The sequence below is a fragment of the Eptesicus fuscus genome, chromosome 2, assembly GCF_027574615.1.
Source record: "Eptesicus fuscus isolate TK198812 chromosome 2, DD_ASM_mEF_20220401, whole genome shotgun sequence".
NCBI classification, from domain to species: Eukaryota; Metazoa; Chordata; class Mammalia; order Chiroptera; family Vespertilionidae; genus Eptesicus; species Eptesicus fuscus.
The window spans coordinates 37874735-37901229 of record NC_072474.1 but is presented as its reverse complement, the minus strand read 5'-3'; the positions used below and the strand labels follow the sequence as shown (position 1 = coordinate 37901229).

Genomic DNA, 26495 nt, shown 5'->3' with positions numbered 1-26495 from the left:
TATGGACCCAAGTATTACTGAATTTCCATTGTGATCTAAGGCCTTGTGTTTTATGAATTTGTACAGTCTTTTAAGAAAAACTGTAGGATTTACAGATAACTAATGCTGGAGCGTCAGTGACTGCCTGTTGCCTGTGAGATAGAGTTGAAATTGCTCAAACTGGATTTGTTCAGAGCCTTTTGTGCTTGGCCTTCTTTCTAATTGATCTCATTTGCACTTTCACCCAGACACTTGGCCTCACATTAGTCTGAATTGATCTTGTCCAGGCCTGGGAAGCAGCATGGCAGGCTCATAGCCTTAGTGCTGGGTGGATTTGTGGTCAGACAGGGACCAGCTGCAAGGCTACCGTTGGTTGTGTCCTTGGATAAGTCCTTCCCCCACTGGTCTCTTTTCTCATCTGCATAGTGTGGAAACAGCGGGATAATAGCATCGGTCCATAGCACAGCTGTGTCTGCTTCCTCCCTTCAGTGTCTCTGCTCATTCTCTTCTTTAGAGTTGACGTCCTTCCTCTTTATTCTCCTCTTCTGTTCCCATACACCTCTACTTCTATTTATTTTTCATAATTTCAGTTTTTAATCTTCCTTATATATAATCCTCACTTGGTGCTCTATGGTGTCATACAACAATGATTATGTTTTGTTTTTTTAAAATATATTTTATTGATTTTTTTACAGAGAGGAAGGGAGAGAGTCAGAGAGTTAGAAACATCGATGAGAGAGAAACATCGATCAGCTGCTTCCTGCACACCCCGGACTGGGGATGTGCCCGCAACCAAGGTACATGCCCTTGACTGGAATCGAACCTGGGGACCCTTTAGTCCGCAGGCCAATGCTCTATCCACTGAGCCAAACCGGTTAGGGCTGATTATGTTTTTTCCCCTTGATTTCAGTGTCCTCAGTTAGACTGTAATATTACATTTAGTTTTGGACAATATCAGGATAATGTTTTTAAATATATAGAATAAAATACAAAGGGAAAAAATTATATTGAAATCCAACAGCTCTGCTTGATGAGAACCAGTTTCTATTTTTGGAATCATGTCTTGAATATTTTAAGAACTCTATAAACTGTGATTTTGTTTATAGGATATTATTCAGGTCTTTGTTTAGAAAATACCAATATATAGCATTTTTATGTGCTCAAGATTTGGAAGTGGTCAATATATTTAAACAAAAAGTATACATTTTAACTCTTTTTCTTCTTTTAAACAACATTTTTTAAAATTGATTTCAGGGAGGAAAGCAGAGGGAAAGAGAGTGAATCATTGATCAGCTGCCTCCTGCATGCCCCCCACTGGGGATAGAGCCTGCAACCTGGGCATGTGCCCTTGGCTGGAATTGAACCCGTGACCCTTCAGTCTGCAGGCTGATGCTCTATCCAGTGAGCCAAATCAGGTAGGGACACATTTTAACTTAAAATTTTTTTTTTATTTCCAGTGCGTAGAGAAATTGAGACTCTTAATGAGCGTTTAGCTGCTGAAGGACAAGTGATCGATGGGGCAGAACTGAGTAAGGGCCAACTGAAAACTAAAGGTAAGTGGGGTACTTGTGAATGGTGCCCTGCAGATTACATGGGGGGAATTTGGAATTTAATGTAGGACATAATTCATTGATTTTTGTGATCAGCGCTACTTGAGTCTATAATTTAGGTGTAGGCACAGAGGAAAGAAGGAATTGCCTGTTGCCCCCATGTCCGCATGGACAGACAAACCCTCCCAATTGCACTGTCTTCCCATGTGAAATGGACGATCCCATTAATGACTGCAGTTATGTCCCTGCTCTGAAAGTTGGTGGCTCCTTAGTTGTATGGCTGTATTGATTGTCGATTCTCTGTCTCGGCAGCCAGTCACAGTACCAGCCAGCTTTCTCAGAAGCTGAAGACCACTTACAAGGCCTCCACCAGTAAGGTATGCAAGGCGCTGGCTCGTGGGCCAGTCATGTGGTACTTAAGGTGGGCATATGTACTGTATACTCTAAGTTGCATATTTTTAATTAGATATGTCTGATAGGAAAAGATAAACTTCTGGTATTAAGTCAGTTTTTAGAAGGATAGATTTGTTAAATGGCCACAGTGTATAGACACCAAGATACTAATACTTGTTGAGGTGAATATATTATGCATCAATAAATTTGTGTGTTTTTGAGGAAAGATATATTTTGTATTATTCTTTGGCTTGATACAGAGACTCTGAATTTGGAGAAAACTAATAAATAGGTATAAAGCAATGCAAATTACATTCTTTTTTTTTTTGTAAACATTTTAATGGCAGCATAAAATATAATTATATAGGTATGCTATATCTATTTTCATCATTTCCCCACTTCAGGGCACTTTTTCTTTTTATCTTTTTTTTTTTAATTTCTTTATTGATTAAGGTATTACATATGTGTCCTCATCTCCCCATTACCCCCCCAACCCCTCCTCACTCATGCCCTCACCTCCCTCTTGGCAAATTACATTCTGAACTGTAGTTAAGTTTTAGTTCACTTTCTCTAATTTTCCAAGTATGATCAGGAAGTGAAGGTCTGTCTCCAAGGCATTTTTTTTGGTGTGGCATTTTGCTTTTTCTTAAATTATCTTGTTCTGATCTTCTTAAAGTGGCAGCATTTAATTGTTTGGAAATATCTATAAGGAATTACCATTATGAAGTAATATTTTGAAGTAATTTTGTATGCATCTCTACTTTGGAGTATGTTGAGTATACAAAATGTAAATTAATTACCTAACCTTAACAAATGGACATTCCTTTTCTAAACCTGAGGGGAAGTTTAAATTTGTGGTGAGTCTGCTATAAAGACATAAATAGTTATTATTAACTTTCTGTTTTTCCAGTTTGTTCCCTGAGCTTAAAGTTATTTCCCTTAAGGTCCAAAGTGAGATTAACTGCAATTAATGTAGCAGACTTGGTCTTTCTGCTTACTTGGAAGTCTTTGGCAATTCTTAGTTAAAAATCTGAGTATTGCTGACATTTTCTTGTGTGTGTGTGTTTTTTTGTTGTTGTTGTTAATCCTTACCCAAGGATATTTTTCCATTGATTTCCAGGGAGAGTAGAAGAGAGAGGGGAAGACAGAGAGAAACATCAGTGTGAGAGAAACACATTGATTGGTTGCCTCCTGCACAAGCCTTGACCAGGGCCCGGGCTGGGGAGGAGCCTGCAACCAAGTACGTGCCCTTGACTGGAATTGAACCCGGGACCCTTTGGTCCGAAGGCCTACACTTTATCCACTGAGCCAAACTGGCTAGGGCTGTTTTTTTTTTCCTTTTAAATAACTTGGAAATGTAAATGGTTAAAAAAATTTTTTTTAATGTATTTAGCTTAAACTTAACTAGATTTGAAGTTTTTAATAAATCAATGTTAAACTTTTTTCAAATGCAGTTAGGTTATGTTCTTCCTCATTTAACTTATTAGAGTACTAGAGGCCTGGTGCCCGAATTCGTGCACGGGTGGGGTCCCTCAGCCTAGCCAGCGATCAGGGCTGGCCAGCCCCACCCTCGATCAGGGTCCATCAGGGGCAGGGCTGGGCCAGCGGGGTCAGGGGGAGGGGCCGCGGGAGGTTGGTCAGCCGGCTGCAGGGAGGGACTGGGGAACGTTGGCCGGCCGTGGGAGGTTGGCCGTGGGAGCACACTGACCACCAGGGAACAGCTCCTGCATTGAGCGTCTGACCCCTGGTGGTCAGTGTGTGTCATAGCGACTGGTCATTCAGGTTGTTCCAGTCGTTTGGTCGTAAAGGTCGCTTAGGCTTTTATATATAGAGAGATTATATTGTTTATTTAGTGATTCTAGCTTATGTATATAATATAAGGCCTTAGAATGCCAAAACTTTCTGATAATTTTGTTTTTTATTGATTTCAGAGAGGAAGGGAGAGAGAGATAGAAACATCAGTGATGAGAAAGAATCATTGATTGGCTGCCTCCTGCATGTCCCCTAATGGGGATCGAGCCCACAACCTGGGCATGTGCCCTTGATGGGAATCAAATCCGGGACCCTTCATTTTGCCGGCTGTCACTCTATCCACTGAGCCAAATTGGCTAGGGCTCTGATAATTTTTGAAGTAGAGGAATAAAGGATTATATAAAATTATTCCTTACCATGAGTAGTGAAAAATAAGATTGGGGCAAAGGGAAGGGTATGTACAATAACACTTTGGTTTTTAAAAAAAAGTACTTAAAGCCCAATCATTTTGGATACTAGAAATTGATCTGAATTTATGAGAAGCATGTGGGTAATCATCTTTATAGCATTGTGCACAGTGTGATTGTACCCATCTTAAAGAATAACAATGAACATATATGACATTATTTAAAAATGGGAGAAATGATCTGATATCAGAATGTATTCTGATTGGTGCCATGCATGTTCTGGGTAGTAGAGTTAGTACAGTGCAGTAGATAGGCACTGTGTTCTGGGTTTATTACTTTCCTCCTTCCGACTCAGCAGGTAGGTAGGTAGTGTGGTTGGTGACATAGTGGAAAACCGAAGTTCACTGAGCAAACCAGGAAGGCAGGTACGACAGTTTAATTCACAAACCACTTGAAAGAAACTTGTGAAAACATTCACACATTGGATTTTGTTAAAGTAGTATAGATTATATCTCAGTTAAAGTGATAGTTAGGATGTGTGAGTGTCCATTTGTTGCTTCATCATGTTGCTTTTCTGTCATGAATGTTTTCTCTGAGTAGTTCAGTCTTTGGTGGGGCCTCCTTGCAATTGTGGCTAAGCAGTTAACACTTTTAAAAACAGTGTTAAGAGGTGGTCACTATGTAGTGGCATTAGGAGCAATGTGTTAGTGTTCTTGGACTGCCTGTTACCTCTTCCAGAAATCCACCAGAAATGTTTTTGTGAGTCAGTGCCCCTCAGTCCTTATTGTTCCCGTAGGGTCGGTGATGGATGTGGCTTCATTTGTTCATTTCTCATATTCATACGGTCTGTATAGAAATGGCAGACTTGGAAAATTAAACTTGCTACCACTTATTGTGGGCGTAGGCTGTGCATGTTTTTCCTTACCCCTTTCTAAATGTTACATTATTTAACACATGAATGGCACCTATACAGCAATGTTTCCATGTGTAGTGACAATCTTACTAGGTTGAGTAGGATATGAGCTTTCAAAAAGAAGAAGGTTTGAGGGTGACCTGGTCCTTTTGTAATTCCATGTATATTTAAGTCAAATCAGACAGAGCCTGTGTATGGTGCTGGTGAGAATGGGTCTCCTAACACATTTGTTCTGTCACCCGCTGTGTTAGGAATAACTTGGTACTCACACCCGAGTTGATTCAACAGTGGGTTGTGTTTTCACTAAGAATGAACTGAGACATCTTTTTAGGGCTTTGCTAACTCAGAGTTTCAAACAGCTGTATAACGCCACCAATTTTTCTTTTTCACTTGATTTTACAGTTTTAAAAGTGAAATTCTCAAGAGTTCTTTGTGTTGAATTAGTGTCTTCCTCACATGCTTTCCACTTTTCCTTATAAGGAAAGGGAGAATTGTTTGCTTTGTGTCATGCTAGATGATGCCGCACCATCTTGTGGCCTGTGTGGTGCTTGGGTCTGTCCCCATTAGACTGTGAGCTGCTTGCACCCTGGCTGCTATCACTGCCCTGTGCCTCTTCCTAGTATGGTGTGGTCATCAAGCTCGTGCTCATCAAACAATGCTGGAAAGATCTCATTTGTTTAGAGGGGCCATCTTTTGGTGTTTCCCAAAAATAACGTGGTTCTTATCAGTCACCCAAAACAAAAAGAAACACAACGAAAGTCCCCAATAATAACTGTAATTAGTGTTATGGGTTTGGGGTATATCTTCCAGAATTTGGAAATTTTTTGATGATTTGAATTTTGGAAGAGTGACTTGCAACACGTAAATAGGCTTTTCTTTTCATGGTAGGACATGCTTATGGGAAGTGGGGGACTTGGTGGGGCTCTTTGGGGCCTTTGTAAGGTAAGGACTTCATTCCTGCTTTGTGATATCCAGCTGGATGGGTTCCATTATTTGCATTTATGTTGTGTTCCTTTAGTGTTTTAAATATTCTGTTCAATGATTTATGCATTTTCAAAACATCCTTTTTTAACTTAAAAAACATTTGCTCAGTTAATCATCTACAATATTCTTTCCTGTTACAATTTTAGATTGTCTCCAGCTTCAAGGCCACCACATCAAGGGCTGTGTGCCAGCTTGTGAAGGAGTACATTGGTCACAGGGATGGCATCTGGGATGTCAGTGTGGCGAAAACACAGCCCGTGGTGCTGGGGACCGCATCTGCTGGTGAGTCCAGAGCTAGCCCCGCTGCTTGTCACGCATGATTGCACAACAGCTGGTGTGAATGAATGACCTTTGGGTGTTGGTAGCAGAATGACCCTGGGAGGAGACATGTGGCTGAGCAGTCATTCATACAAAGCCTTGACTTAGTGCTTAGTTCTGATGCCCCTGTCCAGCCTATCTCAGTCTGTGGGTGTGATGCCATGTCTCTCTCTAGGGTATATAGCTAACTCTGTTAAGGAATCACTATTCGAGGCAGCAGAAGGTGGAATGTCTTTTAAACATACTAATTTTTTTGATTGGCTTTCTTGTTATTTATGCTAACTGTATATCTGCTTTTGAAAGTACGTTTCATTTTTCCCACTTGTAAGGTGTGGCTGAGAGAAGTGCTATGTGGTCTCTGGGACTGCTGTCCCAGGATTTAGGGGAGTGAGGCTGCCGCTGCCCTGAGTTTGCCTGTGGGAATCACAGGGTGGGCGTTATTGAGACCCCTATCTTTTCATCAAAGAAAAGGCATTTTTTTGAAAGCTGTCTAATTAATTCCCCTTCAGTTAAAAATTGCTAAAATTAAAATGGTGCTCACTTGTTGAAAATGAATTTTCCAGCTGTGACAAGTTACTAGAATCTGCCTTTTCAAGTAGAAATAGAAAATGTAAAGCCTAGTTAGAATGATGAAAAAAAAATTTTCTCTTGTTTAAAACTCTGTTCGTACATGAGCATCCCAGATTATTTAAGGAATTTACACTAATGAAGAATAACAAGGGTCCTTTTCTGATGTCTCTGAAATCTCAGTTGGGTAATTGGCATTTATTTTTCAGATTTTCCTATTAAGTCTACTTTTTATCTTTTTTCGTATGCCCATAAATGGAAAGGTCTAAAGGAATATTTCTTAAATATCAAATAATTAAGTACTGTATTTAGATGCTATTTACATTTGAATATCACATGGTGTTCTGAAAAGTTTTAATATTTCACTAAAAAAGTGAACCTGAGATGTAAATGACCTCTGTATTTAAGCCTGAGTGGGGTGCTGTCTGTAACAGTGAACCAGGAACTGAGGACCCTGGTTTTTCTCCTTGCCTGTAAATGACCCAAGACAAGTCACCAGCTTCTTCCATCTTTTTGGAAGTGTTTTCTTTGATCAGTTGAATTACAGAATAGTAAAATCAGAATTGCAAGAGACAGTAGCGGTAATGTAACTTCTCATTTTTAGAATATTTGTCTTACTCTTTTATTAAAAAGACCATGTAGCTGGCGATGGCTCAGTTCTTCTTATTCGTTTCAATTTGCAGATCATACAGCATTGCTGTGGAGCATTGAGACAGGGAAGTGCCTCATCAAGTACACTGGCCATGTGGGATCAGGTGAGTGCTATTACATAAACAGGTCTCCAGATGGGGAGGCTTGCTGAGTTGGTGTCAGGACAGTGGGACATTTTCATAGACACAGATAGATGCCATCCCTCTAAGTGGAGGCTTCACAAAGGGAAAGTTCAGCTCCCTTACTGGTGTCAGATAGGAGTTGTCTGTGTTTTACTTAATGTTGCACAGACAGGCACAGGTGGATAGTTTTGAAACTGAAATATGTGTGTTATTTATCAAAAACTGTATATTCACTCTAGATTCACTTTCCCATAATCGGACCCAATGCAGGCTGCTGTCTGCCCCAGGCACTTGCCTGCCATTAGTGCTGTAGTTAACGCAGCAGCTCTTCCCTGCCCTTTCTGTGTATGTACCTTGTATGTCCAAGTGTTCTGACCAAATTTCACCCATGCTTGTCCCACTCCCTTTGTGGGTCCTTCCATCTGGAATGCATCATCTTCAATGTTCTGACAGGTGGCCCCATGGCTCACTGCCCCTCACCAGCCCCCGCCACTCTCTGAACTCTCGTAGATAAATTGCTAGGTGGCATCTGCCTTTCGCTTCTAGAGTTAAGGGTGTCCCCACCTGCCAACCTATCGAGAAGTGAGCTTGTCTGTCTTCTGCTGGAGTGAGGAGGTGAAGGTGAGGGCGGAAGGAGGCTGACATGCAATGAGCTCCTGTTCAGTCCTGCCCAGGATGCTCACATGTGTGGTCATTCTGTGTGGTGAGTGTCTCCCATGTGGTCCAGTTCGTGGTGGTCAGCATGAGCAGGTACACCCAAACAGTCTCAGAGCGTGTGCTTCCACTCTTTGCTTCTGTTCCATCAGCAGTGCAGGCAAGTTCCGGCTGCTGCTCCTTCTCTCTAGCAGTGAGTCTTACTGAAATTGGGATATTTATATTGTTCATCTGTTAGGAGTGTGGTGATGGTCTAAGCATCACAGTTCTTTGTTTGACCAGCTCCTCCCGCAGCTACCTGTTTGGTGTTAACAGTAAAACAGTATCTTCTGCATTTTTCAGTTCCTTAGAAAAATGTAATTCTAACTAGTGGCCTGGTGCACGAAATTGTGCACATTAAAAGGGAATTAATTAGAGGAAATATTTTAATATTGCAATTTGCCCTTTATAATAGAAGTGTCAGAGATGAAAGAAAATTAGTAAAATGTATATGAAAATCTCCCTCCTATCAGAGTCTGGGGCATGCTGCGGGACCTAGAGTCAGGTCCCCGCCTACCACCCGCATATGCTTCGAAAACGCAGGAAACCCAGTCCCGGCTGGCCCCACCCCCGTTGGGTGAGACCCAGACTGGCCGGCCCCACTCCCGTCAAGCCCCTCCGGGCGGGGGGCATAGCCTCAGGTCCCCCAGCCTGGTGCCAGGTGGGGGGCGCAGCCTCAGGTCCCCCGGCCTGGTGCTGGGGCGGGAGAGCTCGACCTGAGGTCCCCTGTCAAGCCCCGTTGGGCGGGGGGCGCGGCCTGAGGTCCCCCGTCAAGCCCCACCAGGCAGGGGGTGGGGCCTGAGTTCCCTCGCCCCAGCCAGGCAGCCTCAGGTTCCTGCTGTTCGGTCGTGACATTACGGCGTCCTGGCTAATTTGCATATCCTCTATTATATAGATTATATAGATAGAAGATTATATAGATAGATGGCATAGCTAACTGAATCTCACTGAAGGAGAGTGTTGAAGGCTGACAACACTTCCTTATATTTCATACTAGCAGCCCTGCACACTAATCCATGTGCCAGTAGGTTGCTGCCACCCTCCTGTAGCTCTCTGCCTATTGCCCTGCCCTCCTGTAGCTCCTCCATCCCCCCCCCCTCATAGCTTGCTGCCCTCCCACCTCCTGTAGCTCTCTGCTGCCTGCTTGTAGTTTGCTGCCCCATCCTCTTGCAGATCTGTGATCAGGTCGTTATGTGGTTGGTCATTACGCCTCAGGGCGTAACAGATAATTAGCATATTTCTCTCATATAGGATATGAGGCCTGCATCTCCTTCCAGGTGTGGGTGTGAAGGCTGGCTTCCGTGGGTGACTGGACTATGGGGTGCTGAGAGCTGGGAAGGAGGCATGGCCTAGGGCCAGCTGGGTGGGCAGTATAGTGTCCCCCACTGGACTCTGCAGATTATCCATAGAAAAGGCATCTAGAGTTAAAAATAAAAATAAATAGATTATTAATATTCTTTTTCTCTCTGCTGCACTTTGGCAATTTGATAGCTGATATTGGGTATTTTTATTGTATCTTGGTTCTCTGTAACTTACACGTTTAATCACAGGTTAACTGAATGGGAGAATCTAACTTTGAACTACCATAGTTCTTTTACTTTTTAAATTTAACTTTGTAATACATTCTGTAGCTGTAATAGATACTGATGATGTTTTATTTTAAACCTGCTTATGTAATATTTTTGTTTTGCAGTAAATTCTATCAAATTCCACCCATCAGAGCAGTTGGCTCTCACTGGTATGTTGATTTAATTTCTTTATTGAACGAAGTTGTTGATAATCTTAAAACAGCTATAATCATTTTCTTATCAGTAGCATCAGGATTATCCATGTCTTGTATAAAAGTTAGATGTGTGTTAGTAGATGTTTATGAATTATGTGAGAAATAAGAAAAACATATTAAGTAGTATTTCTTTTAATCAGTAGTGGATTGCAAATTACATGAGCTTGACTTTATTGTGAGATTAACATTGATCCATGTTCTTGGTGTCTTTTTATGAAGGACCTCATAGTTGTCCACTTTCCCTGCTTGTGCCATGATGATTCTCAGCAGACTGTAACTCAGTTCTCTGAGGCCCATTATTCCTGCCGAGTTCCTAATTTAGCACTTCAAATACAAAAATGAGGAAAATAGTAGTTCCAAGTCACAGCAATCTGCAGAGCCTGCATTCTTATTCTTTTTTAGGTAGTTCTTCTAAGCTGTGGTAGCTTGGGTTTATCATATTTTATATAGTGATTTAAAAAACACCATTATTATACTGAGAAGTTTTTCTATAAAATGTCCAACCCCTATGGTATTTTGGGGACACTGACAGTAAACTTGAAGTATAAGTGTTTGGATGAACCAGAGGTCAGAGGTCTTTGTCTGTAAAGGACCTGACGTAAATGTTTACATCTTTGAGGGCCACAGGGTCAGTGTCAAAACAACTCAGCTCTGTGTTAGTGGGAAAGTAGTAGATATGCACAGATGAGTGGATATGGCTGAGTGCAGGGAACATTATTTGCAAAAAGTATGGCTGCCTGGATTTGGCCTGTGGGCATGATTTTGCTGATCCCTGGGATAAAGGACCAAAGTAGTTCTAATTGGGTGCTTTTACATGTGAGTGGAATACAGTGGGAGGTCACTTTGAGAGTCACAGATCTGACCACAGTAGCTAGTTGATACTTGAAAAAAACATTTGGGGAATAAGGAGGGGAGGACTTTAAACTTTGTTAAATCAGCTGTTTGTTATATGATTGGGAAGAGGGAAGATGGAGGGAGACCATTGACAACAAGAAGTTGGAAAGGAAGGGGAAAAATCAAGAGACAACTCAGAAAGGAGCTGATGGAAACAAACAGATAGAGTAGTGGGCTGGAGAGAGGAGTGCAAGGCAGTGGTTTGGTTATGATGCTCATTCGAAGAGAGATTGGCAAGTCAGGCAGTAAATGCATTTGACACCTGAGAAAGGTACCACCCTCTGCGCGTGGCCAATTCTTTGGGTGAGCTCTGCAGCCAGAAGACAAGATGGGATCCAGCAGGTGCTCTTGCGAGGGTCAGTGGAGACGACTGTTTGGCACACCTGCTGCCTTTCTGGGCCTTCAGCTGCCCTCTCTTTCCAGTCCCAAGTCCTAGCATCACTTTGGAAGTTGGCTGGTGAAAGTGAGATGTTAGTACTTATGTAGTGCCTGGCAGATCGTGAGGTCCATGAGTGTTGAGTGGGTGGGACTGTGCATTTGTGTGTTACTTTTCTGAAATATCTCAGAACCTATTATAGGCATAAGGTAGAATATAATTGGGTTTCAGTTTATTTAGGTTAGGTAGTTGGAGAATAAAATCTATTTGTAAATTTTCTCTGAACTCTGATAGCTTTCCACCCTAAGATTAAAGGGGAACATTTTTGTAAGTAATTACCTTAATTTTGTGCATTTGCTCTATTCTCAATAGCATTATGTCGTCTCAGAAATAGCTACTTGAGTGAAGTACATTCATCTCAGTAACGATCACTTAGTTACACATGTCTGAGGATGCTCAGAGCCTTGCAGAAGGCACTTTTTACATCTGGTGTGCACTTGGACGATTTCCCCATTTCTCTCTGCAGCTTCTGGAGACCAGACTGCTCACATTTGGAGATACGCGGTTCAGCTGCCGACACCCCAGCCTGTGGCTGACACTAGTGTAAGCAGCACATTTACTTAACCCTGAAAACGCGACCTGGGGTATGTTGGTGGGGTTCTGGATGTCTGCAAATATTAGGATAACTTTGTAATATCTTATGGACTGAATGTTTGTGTCTCCCCAACATTCAGAGGTTGGAGCCGTAACCACCCCCACTATGGCTGCATTTGGAGATAGGGTCTCTAAGGAAGAAATGAAGGTTACATGGGGTCATAGAGTGAGTTAACATTGTGTGGAGTTGTTCCCTCTCCCCCCCCCAAAAATAAGAAAGCACCAGTCTTGTTAGAGGGGAAAATTATGTATAGTAATTACTTTTTATTTTATTATTTATTTTTTTTCAAACCCTTGTGTTGAGTAATTACATTTTAAAAACTTAATAGTTTACATAGACTATTAAATTGACTTTTTCTCCTTTATGATTTTGCTTGTATTAGACACAGGGCCTTTTCATGGAGTCGCTGCCTCAGGATTTGGGGCACGTGGGGGAAGCTCAGGCTGAATTAGAGAGGAGCCTTCGTCGTAGTGCATGACTGGAACCGCTCCAGAGGACTGCCAAAATTCTGTGTGGCCTTCCCTAGTGAGGACTCGATTACTCCCCTCTGTAGCTGCCACCCGGTGCATACAAGTCTCTTTAAATGAGGGCCACTTGTGTTCTTAACACGTTAAGTGCCCAGCCTCTTTTGTCTTCCGGACGGAAAGTATAGTGTCAGTCACCGGTGACTGACTGGGTGCTTAACGTGTTAAGCTTCTGCTGAATTTCTTAGCAGTTCTAGATTCTGAAATAAACTGTAGTCTGTTTAAGATCTTGTTCATTTTGAATTAGTACAGTTTTTGGACAGACATTTTCTCCTTTTAATTTGGCATCCACAGTGTTGATTGAGAAATATTTGGATGATATCCTGTGAACAGTTTTAAAGTGTTTTTTTTTTTTAAAGTTATTCCTTTCCATTTTTCTTTTTTTTTTTTTTTAAATAATTTTGATTTCAGAGAGGGAGAGAGAGATAGAAACATCAATGATGAGAAAGAATCATTGATTGGCTGCCTCCTGTACGCCCCTAATGGGGATTGAGCCTGCAACCTGGTCCTGTGCCCTTGACTGGAATTGAACCCAGGACCATTCAAATTGCAGATCGATGCTCTATCCCCTGAGCCAAACCAGCTAGGGCTCATGTAAACAGTTTTAGATTGCCTGTTTGATCACTGTATCATGCTAGTTGTATAATGTTAAGTAATTAATTTAACTTAGTGGGGTGAGTTTTCTCCATTTGAAAGTGAAAATCAATATGAGTTACATATGGGCTCCCAGTGGTCCTTCCTACATGAGAACATGTGACTCAGGGACTTGTGGTTCTGTGGATGACAGGTTCTCAGTAGGTTCTTAGTATGAAATTGGCAGTTCTTGGCACACTCCTCCGTCGTTGGCAGTAAAAATGACTAAAGTTAGATTGTTTCCAAGACAGTGGCAAAAAACAAACAATTCTCACCCTCCCACCTCTTGCCCTTTTCCAGCTTAGGGTTAAAGGTTTTACAGTTATCTTTTAATATGACTTATTACATTTGTGTTTCCTAGTGTAGTTTGCTAAAATGACTTCTGTAAATGTTGTGATCTCTCAAACGTGGATCCTGATAACTAGGAATTTTTACATGGGAGCTCCAGGCCGTTTTTCTGCACTCCTGCACCCTTCCCACATCAGGGTCTCCACCGCACTGTTCCAAGGCCACACTGCATGCACGGCCTGCCCCAGACCTCCCCACTCCCCTGGCAGAATTTACTCCTTTGCGTGCCCACTTGTCACTTCTTCCATTAGAATAGTTAGTGAAGAGCCTGTTAGGCTCACTGCTGCAGGACTGGGTGACAGAATTGTCACTTGTGTTTGACTCTTCCCTGCTCTTACCTCCCCACCTCCATTTCTACCTAATACGTGATGTCTTTCTGGTTCTGGTTCCTAAATAATTCTTGGATCCACTTCTGTCTCCCTGTGACACTCCTTTTGTAACATCCACCCTGAGGTCTCCACTGAGTTTCCCCTACCCGGCGCCCCTATTCTGCATTTCCCACAGAGCCATCCAGACCCCTCCTCCCCCCACTTGTCGGCCCAGGAGATAGCAAAGCTCCTCAGGAGTGGCTGTGAGGGCTGAAAGCCCCATTGCCCAGGTACCAGTGTCCCTGAAGGAGAGTTTGGGCCACAGTGTCTCCATCAGGATGTATAGTGACTGTTGTTTTTCCCTTCTAGATGCTGTTTACCAGGCAGGGCATGGTTTACCTTGAGCAGGCTACACTCCACAGGAACACACCTTTCTTATTCGCTGTCACCGTCTCTAGTCCAGATCACTAACTAGTCTTCTAACTCAGTGATGGCGAACCTATGACACGCGTGTCAGCACTGACACGCGTAGCCATTTCTGATGACATGCGGCCGCATGCCGAGGATGAAACATTTGCTGCTCCTGAGGATGAAACATTTGCGACTAGAGTCTTGGAGTTAGTTTTTTCCTCAAAGTGACACACTACCCGAGTTATGCTCAGTTTTTTGGTGAAGTTTGACTCACCAAGCTCAAAAGGTTGCCCATCACTGTTCTAACTATAGTCTCCCTGTCTCAGATCTGACTGCTCATGTCCAGCCTCTTTATGAAATCAGGCATGGTCTTTATAGCATCGAATCTCAGTGAGTCACCTCAGTGAGCCCTTGTAGACCCTTAGTTTCAGTTTGCATCTCCTCCCTTCTCCGGCCCCTGAGATGGGCTTGCTGCCCTGACTCCCCACCTTCTCCCTCTCTCCTGGTTCTTTTCCTAGAACTCTCCCCTCACCCCACTCCTCATCCTGCAGGTACCTCTCAGTGTCGCAGACTGCCTGCCTTACTCTCAGAGCATCCTTTGTAGCATTTAACATTCATATGGAATAGATAATTTGTGTAATCATTTATGTTTAACTTTGCTGCTAGATTGTGCGTTCTCTCCTGGACAAACTCACCTGTGTTACATCTGGCATTTCCTCTGTCCCTCATGCATTGATCAATGAGCACCCTGTGACCAGCCTCACCACCAAGCAACTCTGGGCTGTGACACTCCTCCAGGCCACGTTTCTGCCACATTCCTGGGTGACTTTCTCACTTTCCCTTCTGCAGATTTTCACCTGCCTCTTATTGTGTCATTTCCAGCAGCACACAGACAGGGTGTAGTAGCCATCCCCTAACCCACCTGAGCCTTCTATCCCACCGGGAGCCATGGGGTGTTAGACGTCAGACTTGTCCTTGCACTCCTTTCCCTCTCCCTACACACTTCTCTAGGATACGCTGTGTCCCTGCTGGGCTTCTCGCGTCAGCATCCCATCCATGTGGCCCACTCAGCAGACACTTGCAGTCACTCCTCGGGTTCCTCCTAAATCGCTATCACAGTGTGACCCTCTCTCCACCTCACATCTCGTGTTTCTCTCATTTTCTTTCTTCCTTTTGAGTCTCATTGGCTGGGTCACCTCCTCTTCCCAATGACTCCTGGGTCTCTGACACTTTACCCTCTTAGCTGCATGTGGGTCACCCCCCAGCACTCACCTCTGTGTGGGTCACCTCTCAGCACTCACCTCTGTGTAGGTCACCTCCCAGCTCTCTCACCTGTGTGTGGGTCACCTCCCAGCACTCACCTCTGTGTGGGTCACCTCCCAGCCCTCTCACCTGTGTGTGGATCACCTCCTTGCTCTCTTACTTGCTTGTAGGTTATTGCCACCCTCTCTCCTGTTTTCCTCCACACTACTCTCTAGTTGATCTTAGACCTGTGATTTTAAGGAGCATCCCTTGCTGCTGACCCCCCCAGGTTTGCATACTGTCCTCGACTCTTTAACTCCAGACTTCTATGACATCTGACTACTTACTCAATTTCTACTTGGGTATCTTACAGACATTGCAAAACTAATGTGTGTGAAATTGAGCTCTGGATGTTTCCACAACTGCTCTTGTTTTGTTCCGTTTCAGCCTTTGTCCTTCATCCTATTGTTTAGACTAAACACCTGTAAATCATCCATAATTTTTCTCACAGGCATTTGGATATCGGCAGATCCTGAGCTGTCTCAAAGGGTGTCTTAATTTAACCTTTCTTATCTTTACTACTACCCATCCAGGCTCCCTTCCCCTACCTGTACTTGGTGATCACCTTCTGTTAGTCTCCCCAGTATCAGTGCTTGGGTTGCTGTAACCAAGCACCACAAAAGGGGCTTAAACATCAGATCTTCCTTGTCTCACTGTCCTGGAGGCTGGAAATCCCATATCCAGTTGTCAGAGAAGGGGTCGTTTTTCCTGAGGCCTAGGACATTGTCGTGTAGGCAGCCATCTCTGTGTGTCTGTCCTCCTGTCCTCTTTTAGGGACACCAGTCATACTAGATTAAGGCCTACCCAGATGACTCCATTTTAACTCTAATTACCTCTTTTTTAAAAAATCCTCCCTACTTAGAGAGAGGAAGGGGGAGAGAGAGAGAGAGAGAGAGAGAGAGAGAGAGAGAGAGAGAGAGAGAGAGAGAAACATCGATGTGAGAGAGAAACATTGATTGGTTGCCTTCCGTACATGTCCTGACCAGAATAGAACCCGCAACCCAGCTATGTGCCCTGACCAGGAATTGAACCGACACCCTTTGGGTGCATAGGATGATGCGTAACCAACTGAGCCACTCAGCCAGGCCCTAATGACCTTTCTAAAGACACCATTTCGCCCAGCCGGTGTGGCTCAGCGGTTGAGCGGTGATGCAGGAACCAGGATGTCAGGGTTTGATTCCTGGTTAAGGCGCATGCCTGGGTTGTGTGCTTGATCCCCAGTAGAGGGTGTGCAGGACGTAGCCCATTGATGATTCTCTGTCATCGGTGTTTCTATCTCTCTGTCCTTTTCACTTCCTCTCACTTTAAAAATCAATAAAAACCATTTTTTCACACACTGTCACATTCTGAAGTACTGGGGGTTGAGGATTCAACATGAATTTTGGGAGACACAGTTCAACCATCCGGAATGTTCGCACAGAACATTGGTTCTTTAAAGCATGCGTCAGACTATCTCTCTTCCTTACTCAAAACCATCTAGTGATTTTCCAGCACACACACAATAAAATCCGAAGTCCTTTCTATTTCTTCAAGTTTTACCTGATTTACACTGGTGACATCTCTGTGATCTCTTACCCTGCAGCTCATCTGCTCCCTTCTTGTCCTTTGCATCTTCTGTTCCCTTGGCTGGGAACACTGTTCCCCTAAATACGCCTTTGTTTTCTTCACTTCCCAAGTCAAATGTTACTTTAGCAGAGATTCCCTGATAATTTTGAATAAGAGTAGTCCTTATGACTGTCCATCCCCTCATCTTGCTTTATTTTCCTTCTTAGCACTTACTATTGCCTCAATCTGTGTGTGTGCATGTGACACGTATCCCTTTACTAGGACTGTGTGTGTATTATAAATATCACTATACTATGTGTACATGTCACACTTGTCCCTGTGTGTACACATGGTGTGTATTCCCACACTAGTGTGTGAATATACACAATACATATTTCCATTCTAATGTGTGTGTGTGCATGTGTGCATGCACCCCCACATGTGTGACTTGTCTTCCTTGTTAGCATGTTAGCTCCCTGAGGCGGGGACTTGGCCATTCTCTGGCTTCATTGCAGTAGGGGGTGTGCACCTTGCTGTTCATTGTTCCTTATACATGTCAGCAGAGTTTGTCTCCTGCTCTGTGCCCAGTCTTTGGTCTAGCACTGTGTAAGCACCTGATAAATATTTGTTAAATGAATAGATAAACATATTTTCTTAAAGAGCTGAAGCCTACAGTGACTATTATGTTTTTATTTTATCTTTAGCTTTTGACAAAAGACTTGGTTGATTTGTATGAAAAAGTGAACTTTATATCTATTGTTTTAGCAATAGAATTCTAAGTATATCTTAGGCAGGCACTTGAGAATTGTAATATTCCTTTCTTATTATGATGAATTATTGACTTTCAGTTGCATTTGTTTAGTTTTATTACATATCTAATACATGATAAAAACTTAAAATGTTGAAAATCATTTTACTAGTATTTGCCATTTTGTTGATCAGTGGAAGTGGACAGTAGCCTGTATGATGTTATAGTGGCCCTGATTTTTTTCTCTCCTTATATTTGGCTCTGGTTTTAGCCAAGCACATAATCAAAAAGGTGATAAAATTTATTGAGTACCAATTATGTACCACGTACTGTGCCAGTATTGTCATAATGATGATCAAGTCCTAGAAAGACAAGTGACAGTCTGATTGTGTAGCCGTGCCAGGAAAGACCCACAGGTCTCAGGAGTTCTCTGCTTTCACCTTTAACTGCAGATATGTGGCGAGGATGAAGTTGAGTGCTCTGATAAGGATGAGCCTGATGTGGACGGAGACGTGTCCAGTGACTGTCCTACCATCCGGGTGCCATTGACTTCCCTTAAGAGTCACCAGGGAGTAGTCATAGCTGCCGACTGGCTGGTTGGGGGGAAGCAGGCGGTGACGGCCTCCTGGGACCGAACAGCAAACCTGTATGACGTGGAGACGGCGGAGCTCGTTCACTCTCTGACAGGTACTTTAGCCCTGGCCTGCCAGCAGTGTGCTTGTGATTTATGTGCATGTGTTTATATCTTACCTTGCACATTCCTTTCTGTCCAGAATTAGTTTCAGTTCTCTGGGTGCTCAGGTTGTGATTTTTCAGAAATCCTTTCTAATAGAACTGTTGGTAGCTAATTTTATCTTTAGGGGATTTAATTGTAGCGTGTAGTATCTAGATATTTGAAATATGCTGGTGTATTAGCCTTCCGTTGCTTTTTAACAGATTTCCACAAAGGTGGTGTCTTAAAATAACATGAATTTATAACCTTATAGTTTCCCTGGGTCAGGAATTTTGAGCTGGGGACTGCTTTTAGCATCTAGCATGGTCCCCATCTAGAGGTATATTAACCATGGCCGTTTGATTTCTTCCAGACCAGCACCAGCAAGAGAGCATCTCTGCTGCACACTTTTACTATTTTTAATCCTCACCTGAGGATATGTTTTTTCATTGATTTTAGAGAGAGGAAGGGAAAGAGAGAAACATAGATATGAGAAACATCAATTGGTTGCCTTCCATACACTCCCAGACCAGGGATCAAACCTGTAACCCTGACCAGGAATTGAACCTACAACTTTTTGGTCTGTGGGACGATGGTCCAACCAACTGAGCCATACCAGCCAGGGCTGCCTGGATCCTTTAAAGGGCCCATCTGATCAGGTCAGGCCCACCAGGACATCTTTTGAATTTGATGAACTCAAAGCCACATTGTTTGGGGGCCTTAGTTATGGCTGCAAAGTCTATTTTGCCTTTTAACGTACTGAGATTACCAGAATGGTAGCTCACCATATTCGCAGGTTCTGCCCAAACTCAAGGGAAGGTATCAGACAGGGTGTGTATACCAGGTCATCTTAGAATTCTGCTCATCACAAATGTTTTTCAAATTTGTCAATAGGTGCATTTTCTGATTGATTGTTAAAGACTGTATTTCACAGAAGGCTCCACAAATATTATTAGAGGTCATTTGGGAAGTGAAGAACTAAGAATTAATTTGTTTGCAAGCTGAGCCTGTTAAAGAGATTTGCCAGACCATTTAACTGTTAGGATCAGGAACTGGGTTACACTCACTGAGTGTCATGATCCTTTTAAATGTACAAGTGAAAGGACTTCCAGCTCCTGAGGGAAAACTGGTCCCACTGTGACCACACGTGCTGTCATTAAATGATTCCTTGTGTTTACGTTTACAGTGAATAAATATTAGTAATAGAGACCATAAAGACTTTTTGATTCTAGTGTTTTTTAAGAAAGCTTGATTCTAACTGTATCTGCAGATGGGTGACCTTGCACTTTTGTCGTCTTTGGTTGTATTGTAGGGCATGACCAAGAACTCACGCACTGTTGTACACACCCCACCCAACGGCTCGTGGTAACCTCCTCCCGTGACACGACCTTCCGCTTGTGGGATTTTAGGGACCCGTCCATCCACTCTGTGAATGTTTTCCAGGGCCATACGGAGTGAGTTACAGTCATTCAATATGTCTCTTTTTAATTGTTCATGAAAAAGGTTTTATGGGTGGATATGAAAACTTGATACTTGTCTTAATTTTCAATATTAATTTCCAACTCCACTGTCTTTCAAAATGGCTACTGTTTTCCTAAACTCCATTTTGGAGATTTCAAAGAATTTAGGATAAGAGAAGTCACCAAAGTTCTCTCAAAAAATTGGATGGAGACATAATGGGACATTGGGAGAGGGGATCAGAGAGGAAGCAGGAAGTACTCCAGTGTTGGCGGTGTGAGGTGATCACACTGGAACTGTTAACAGTCACTCCCAAATCCCTGCACTGGGGTCGTTTTCATCTAATTTTGATACTGCATATATTTGCAGGGTCTGGTTTGTTCCAGGAGAAGACTCACTGACTCTCATCCTTCTCTGTCTGGCTGTCTGTTGGGCAGCTCAGGTGTACCCATATCTTAACAGAACTTTGTTCTTTCCGCAAACTTGTTCTTTTCCCAGTATGACTCTTCCCAATACAGGAAGTGACTATCTTTCTAGTTACTCATCCCACAAACCTCTCCACTCCCCGACTATGCCCCATCCAGACCAGGAGTAGGACTCCTGTCCAGTTACACCTCTTGATGTGTCCTGTCACTTGCTCCTCAGGCCACCACTGTCCCCACGAAACCATCCCTATCTCTCTCCTAGATGGCAGTGTTGTTCTGCTTGAGCCCTTGCACATCCAGAAAAGGCCATACACACATTAGTGTTCAGTAAACACTTTTTCATGAAGGAATTTTTGCTCAGTTGGTTTCTCCAAATTATGGATTTTATTCATTTCATCATGTGATGTAGCAAACAAGTCTGTTTTATGTGTTGAATGTTAGATACTAAGTTTTAGATTTAATGTTCAAAAGTCATGAAGTATACAAAAGGGAACACTAGGACAGAATTTTTTAAGGAGTTTGAGATTGGAAAACAATTTGGCATCTCTCTCTCCCCCCGCTCCCCTGTTATCTCTCTTTTTTTTATATTTTTAAATTGTACTACTGATTTTTTTAGTAGTTTAAATTATAAAACTAATATTAAGACATACATATTATAGACTTGTTGAAAAGTTCTTTGGTCTCCTTTAATTTAAGATAGTTCTCCACCCATTTCATTGTTATTTATTTATTTATTTTAAAATATATTTTATTGATTTTTTTACAGAGAGGAAGGGAGAGGGATAGAGAGTTAGAAACATCGATCAGCTGCCTCCTGCACACCCCTCACTGGGGATGTGCCCACAACCAAGGTACATGCCCTTGACCGGGATCGAACCTGGGACCCTTGAGTCCACAGGCCGACGCTCTATCCACTGAGCCACACGGGTTAGGGCTTCATTGTTATTTTTTATGACATTGAATTTTTGTGTGAAGAAACCAAGCCTGTCTTGTAGAAGATCTGACATCATCAGTGATCCTTGCCTGAATCAGTTATTACACTGAGTGTTGCAAAGGGTGATCTTGCTAATTCTGTCATTCTTCTACACTCATTAGCTGGCACTCTTCATTAGTGTAGTTGAGGATTAGTATAGACTCAAGGACTTTTTTCTTTTCGATGGTTATAAAGTCTTAGTTGTCATAATTTTGATGCTCAAGTTGTTCCAGGTTCAGTACACCCTCCTGTGGCTTCTCTGTCTCTTTCGACAGCACTCTCTCCTGTTTGAGTACATACTGCCTTTGGCACAGTAGGAATCTGTCCTAGCCTCACCTTGTACTTCCCTACCCAGCAGTGGAAAGTGCCAGCAGTTTTCCCACTAAACTAACTCTGCTCACCGCTACTGCACCGAGTTACACGTGGTCAGGGATTTGAGGACTGTGAAGAAGGGAGTTTTGAGTGTAGACAACGGGCAGTCAGTACGTGTGCTGTGTCTCTAGGAGACAGGATGTAAGTGGACCTTTGCTACACTGACCTAACCGTCCTGTGCAGCATAGATGGACACAGAAGGACTTGTGGGTGGAGAACCAGGGAGGACTGGGGTCATGTCTGGGAAGGGGGGCAGAAATGAAGAGAAAATGGTGGCAGCTGCTTTTATTGAGTCCTTGGTGTCACCAGGCACAGTGAAAACTGGGTCCTATTTGTTTAATCTTAACAGTGAGTCTATCCTCTGTTCTGTGGAGGTAAACTGAGGCACAGGGAGATAAGGTAATTTCCTGAAGATTGCCTGGGTTCTAGGTGAGGCTTGACTCTAAGAGTGATTCCAGAAGAGTCTTTCTAACACTGTTTAGTCACATTATATTTTCACTTGCTTTATTTGTCTGAAAAATTTTATATATCTTTTGTGCTAAAAGAGCCAGGAATGTGTGTACTAGTATATTACTGGAAGTTGATGAAAGTGTCAGTTTTAGCTTTAGGAGTGTTTAATAAAGGCTGTTCTCATCTGTTTCCCTCTGATTATCCTATCTAATAAAGAGGAAATATCCAAATTGACCGTAACACCCTCACAAAGATGGCGGTGCCCACAGCCAATAAGGAGGGAATATGCTAATTGACTGTCACGCCCTCAAAGATGGCAGTGCCCACAGCCATAAGATGGCTCTTTATTCCACATGAAAGTACTTTCCTGTGTTCTATTAGCAGGAAGCCTCTAGAAATAATTTCAGTTTGGAAAAGCAGGAAGTGAGACATTTTATTTTATTTAAAAAATATTTTTATTGATTTTTAGAGAGAAAAGGAAGGGAAAGTGAGAGAGAGAGAGAGCAAAACATCAGTCATCTACCTCCTGCTCCTGCACGCCCTCTACCAGGGATGGAGCCTGCAACCCGGACATGCCCTGACTGGGAATCATACCGACAACCTTTTGGTGCCCGGGACAATACCCAACCAACTGAGCTACGTCGGCTAGGGCAGGAAGTGAGACATTTTACAGTCTTCTGCTGAGGACTCTTGTTCTATTACTATTGCTTTTTTAAAATCTCTGGCATGGGTTCTGTAGGTTTGCACCCATATGACCAATAAAACCTTTAGAATTCATTACCTTTGCAAGTAGACCTGTGTCCCCACGCAAAGACATGCTTTTCTTACAACCAAACATGAGACCCTAATTCTTACAGAAGAGCATAGGAGTGGCTGATCTTGAGTGTGTGTTTAGCTTCATTGCTCATCTCTGATGGTCTGAGTATGGCTTCTCCAGGCAGCCCTCCTGGGATCTCTTGCTTCCCCTCAGAACCAATGGGTTTTTGTCCTAGAGGTTGCCCAGCAGCCAGGCCACTGCACTACCAGACCCCCTTCTCTGCCACCCCCCACCCCCCCACCCCTTCCAGGGCTGGGCTGAGCTGTGCTGTTGGTATTTCCAGCATCAAGCACAGTGTCTGCCACTGCAGGGAGCAAGTTGGACATTCTTGCAGGGGTTCATCCCCCTTAGTCTAGGCAGACTTCTGCATTCCTAGGTGATTTTTCTGAATCCTTCTAACCTGATTCTTTGCTGAATATTAAACACTAGAGGCCCAGTGCACGAATTCATACACTGATGGGGTCCGGCGGGCCCATCCCGATGGGAGCCCATTGGGTGGGGCCGGCCGTGGGGTCTAATGCTGGATTTCCCCCAGCTGGATCTAATTATACTTTAAGGATGGCCAAAAGAAAACCCACAGCAGAACTGTTTTGCATTTCACGTGCCATGAGATGAAGTTGTTTATGTGTTGTTTGCAAACGTATATCAAGATGGATGATGGCCTTTTAACGATTTTTGTGTTCTTCCTGGGGCTCTGCCCTCAGTTTCCCAATATGATATTCATGTCTGTTTGTTTAAAAGTTTTTCTGTTTTTGAATGTGCCTACCCTTTGCTGTTGTGGATCCTCTTCGCCACCCCTTTTAAAGAGAAATTGAAACCTCACCTAATCTTCAAGGCACCACAATTTCACAAAATCCCCACCCAGCCTCTCTACATTCCTCAGCAAAGAGCCACCATCCCGTTAATGCTTAGGTTGACTTTTTGGCTAATTTGGAAGGTCTCTTGGGGCTGCAGGCCGTGGAGGGAGAATTCCACACCTTGGCTGCAGTATTAGCAGAGCCCTCTGGAGACTCTGGTTGGTGAAAGAAGGGACTGATAATTATTTTCTTGTGCTTTCACTAAATGTACATGAACCAGGGAGCCACACAGTGATTTTGGGGTGTTGGGGGCCGCTTGGGGGTGGGACCGGCTGGGGTGAGGGGCTGCAGGTGGTTTGCCGGCTTGCCCTGCCCCCTATCAGGTTGGGGGGGGCCCACTTGGGGGTGGGGCTGGCCCGGGGAGGGGCTTCAGTCGTTCTGGTCATTCTGGTCATCCCGCCATTTGGTTGCTGGGCTTTTATTATATAGGATAAAACTTAGGTGTGCAGTTCTCATGGCTTTGCTGTTCTTTACTTGTTGGTGTTGTCCTAAAAAGTCTCATGTGGAGTATTGTTTTAGTGGATCAGTATTTCTTAAAAATACATGACCATTAGCCATATATATATATATGTGTATATGTGTGTGTGTGTGTGCTGTGTGTGTGTGTGTGTGTGTGTGTGTGTATATATATATATATATATATGGCTAATATACTAAGTGTCCGACTCTCCGACTGGTCACTATGATGTGCACTGACCACCAGGGGGCAGATGCTCAATGCAAGAGCTGCAGTGACTTGGCAGCGGTGGTTCTCAGGTGACGCACCCCAAAACCAGAGAGGAGGGAGCCCGATTCCTCATGGGGCTGTGCGATTCCACCTTCAGCCGTGCGTTATGTTGTTGCTGGGGCACTGTTGGCCCTGAATCTGATTTATGGCATACTTACATTTGCGTTTCACACCTTGTGTGACAGCAACTTTGCAGAGCGCCCTCTTGCGCTCCGGGACCCTTTGTGGGGGGTGGATATTGGAGAGCCGATTTCGGTCCGATTCCCGCAGGCCAGGCCAAGGGACCCCACCTGCCGGAGGGACCCCGCTCACTCCAAAGACACTGGGAGGGACCACAGGAGGTTGGCTTCAGGGCGTGTCTGGCCCGTCTCACCCAATCCTGCCCTGCTGACCAGCTTCTAATTAATTTCCTTTCAGTATTCACGAATCTGTGCACCAGGTCACTATATTTCATGTTAACTTGTATATTTCATGTTAACTTGATGTAGAACACACTTTGGAAAATTATATCTCAACATATTGTCATTTCTAGGAACTCAACACAAGTTTCTTAGTGACGTATATTAGAATCTCATGTCTTTCATGATGTAATTTACTTAACCATCCAGTTAATTTGAATCTCTGTGTGTTGTGTTTTGTTGTCTTAAGGCAAGATGTAGCCGGACAGGCTTCAACATTACTGGCCTAGTTTTATAACTAGTTTCTCTAGGAGCTGGGAGGGAGATGATTTTTGTCTTTTCATTTTCACTGTTTTCTCTGTACTTTTACATAGATTCTAGTTTTTTTTTTCCTGGAAAATAGAGTTTGAGACTTAATACTTTGCTAATAAGATGAAAATCTGTTACCAAGTGGGTCCCCTTGAAATCTGTGCTGCATCGGTTTTGCTGGACAGGGTCGGAGCTCCTTGATGTAAGCTCTGTTTAGGCTTTCATCGTGGATTGTTAGAAAGGAAAAACATGCACATGTCTTTTTCTTTTTTGATGTCTTATATTTACTTTTACTCTGTATTATGAAATGTCTTTATTATAAAGGGAATTTTTCCGTAACAGGATTTACTTGTGTAACTGTGGCTGTTATTATGACTGGCTTAGCTGTTAATGACCCAAAGTGTACTAATTTATATGAAAAGTAACTATAGGTACTTTATATAACTGTTTCCCTAATAGCAGGAATTGAGAAACTGTAGTGTGTACTGTCTTGGAAATAATAGAAATGTTTAATGGGGAAATTTGGGAATGTCCCAGATGCCTGGAATTCTCCAGCTGTTGGCAGTTTATTTCTCATACTAGTGGCCCAGTGCATGAAATTCGTGCACATTAAAAGGGGATTAATTAGAGGAAATATTTTAATATTGCTACTTGCCCTTTCTCTATAAGTGTCAGAGATAAAAGAAAATTAGTAAAATGTATATGAAAATCTTCCTCCTGTCAGAGTCTGGGGTGCACCATGGGACCCAGAGTCAAGTCCCCACCCACCCATGTGTGCTTCAAAATTGCGTGAGACCCAGACCCGGCTGCCCCACCCCTCCATTGGGCTAGATCCAGACCCGGCCGGTCCCACCCTTGTCAAGCCCCGCTGGGCGGGGGCTCAGCCTCAGGTCCCCTGGCCTGGCACTGGGAGGGGGGTGCAGCCTCAGGTCCCCCGTCAAGCCCTGCCGGGCGGGGGATGCAGACTCAGGTCCTCCGGTCCGGCCTGGTGCCTGGATGGGGGGTGTGGCCTGAGGTCCCCCGTCAAGCCCCACCGGGTTGGGGGTGTGGCCTGAGGTCCCCCAGCCTGACGCCGGGACGGGGGCATGTCCTGAGGTACCCCGGCCTGGCGCTGGGGCAGGGGAGCAGCCTGAGGTCAGCC

At 43.5% G+C, this 26495-nt stretch overlaps 1 protein-coding gene across 4 annotated transcripts in view; it reads left to right on the top strand.

Annotated features, from left to right (window-relative positions):
• The window catches only part of WDR37 (WD repeat domain 37), a 79384-nt gene that overhangs the window by 37477 nt on the left and 15412 nt on the right, over positions 1-26495 (top strand). For all 4 annotated transcript variants that reach the window (XM_054726532.1, XM_008150299.3, XM_054726537.1 and 1 more), the window contains exons 4-11: positions 1437-1532; positions 1842-1906; positions 6125-6260; positions 7547-7618; positions 10023-10067; positions 11909-11985; positions 18309-18543; positions 19881-20022. In XM_054726532.1, the coding sequence (XP_054582507.1) occupies positions 1437-1532; positions 1842-1906; positions 6125-6260; positions 7547-7618; positions 10023-10067; positions 11909-11985; positions 18309-18543; positions 19881-20022 (868 nt within the window). The remainder of the gene's footprint in view (positions 1-1436; positions 1533-1841; positions 1907-6124; positions 6261-7546; positions 7619-10022; positions 10068-11908; positions 11986-18308; positions 18544-19880; positions 20023-26495) is intronic.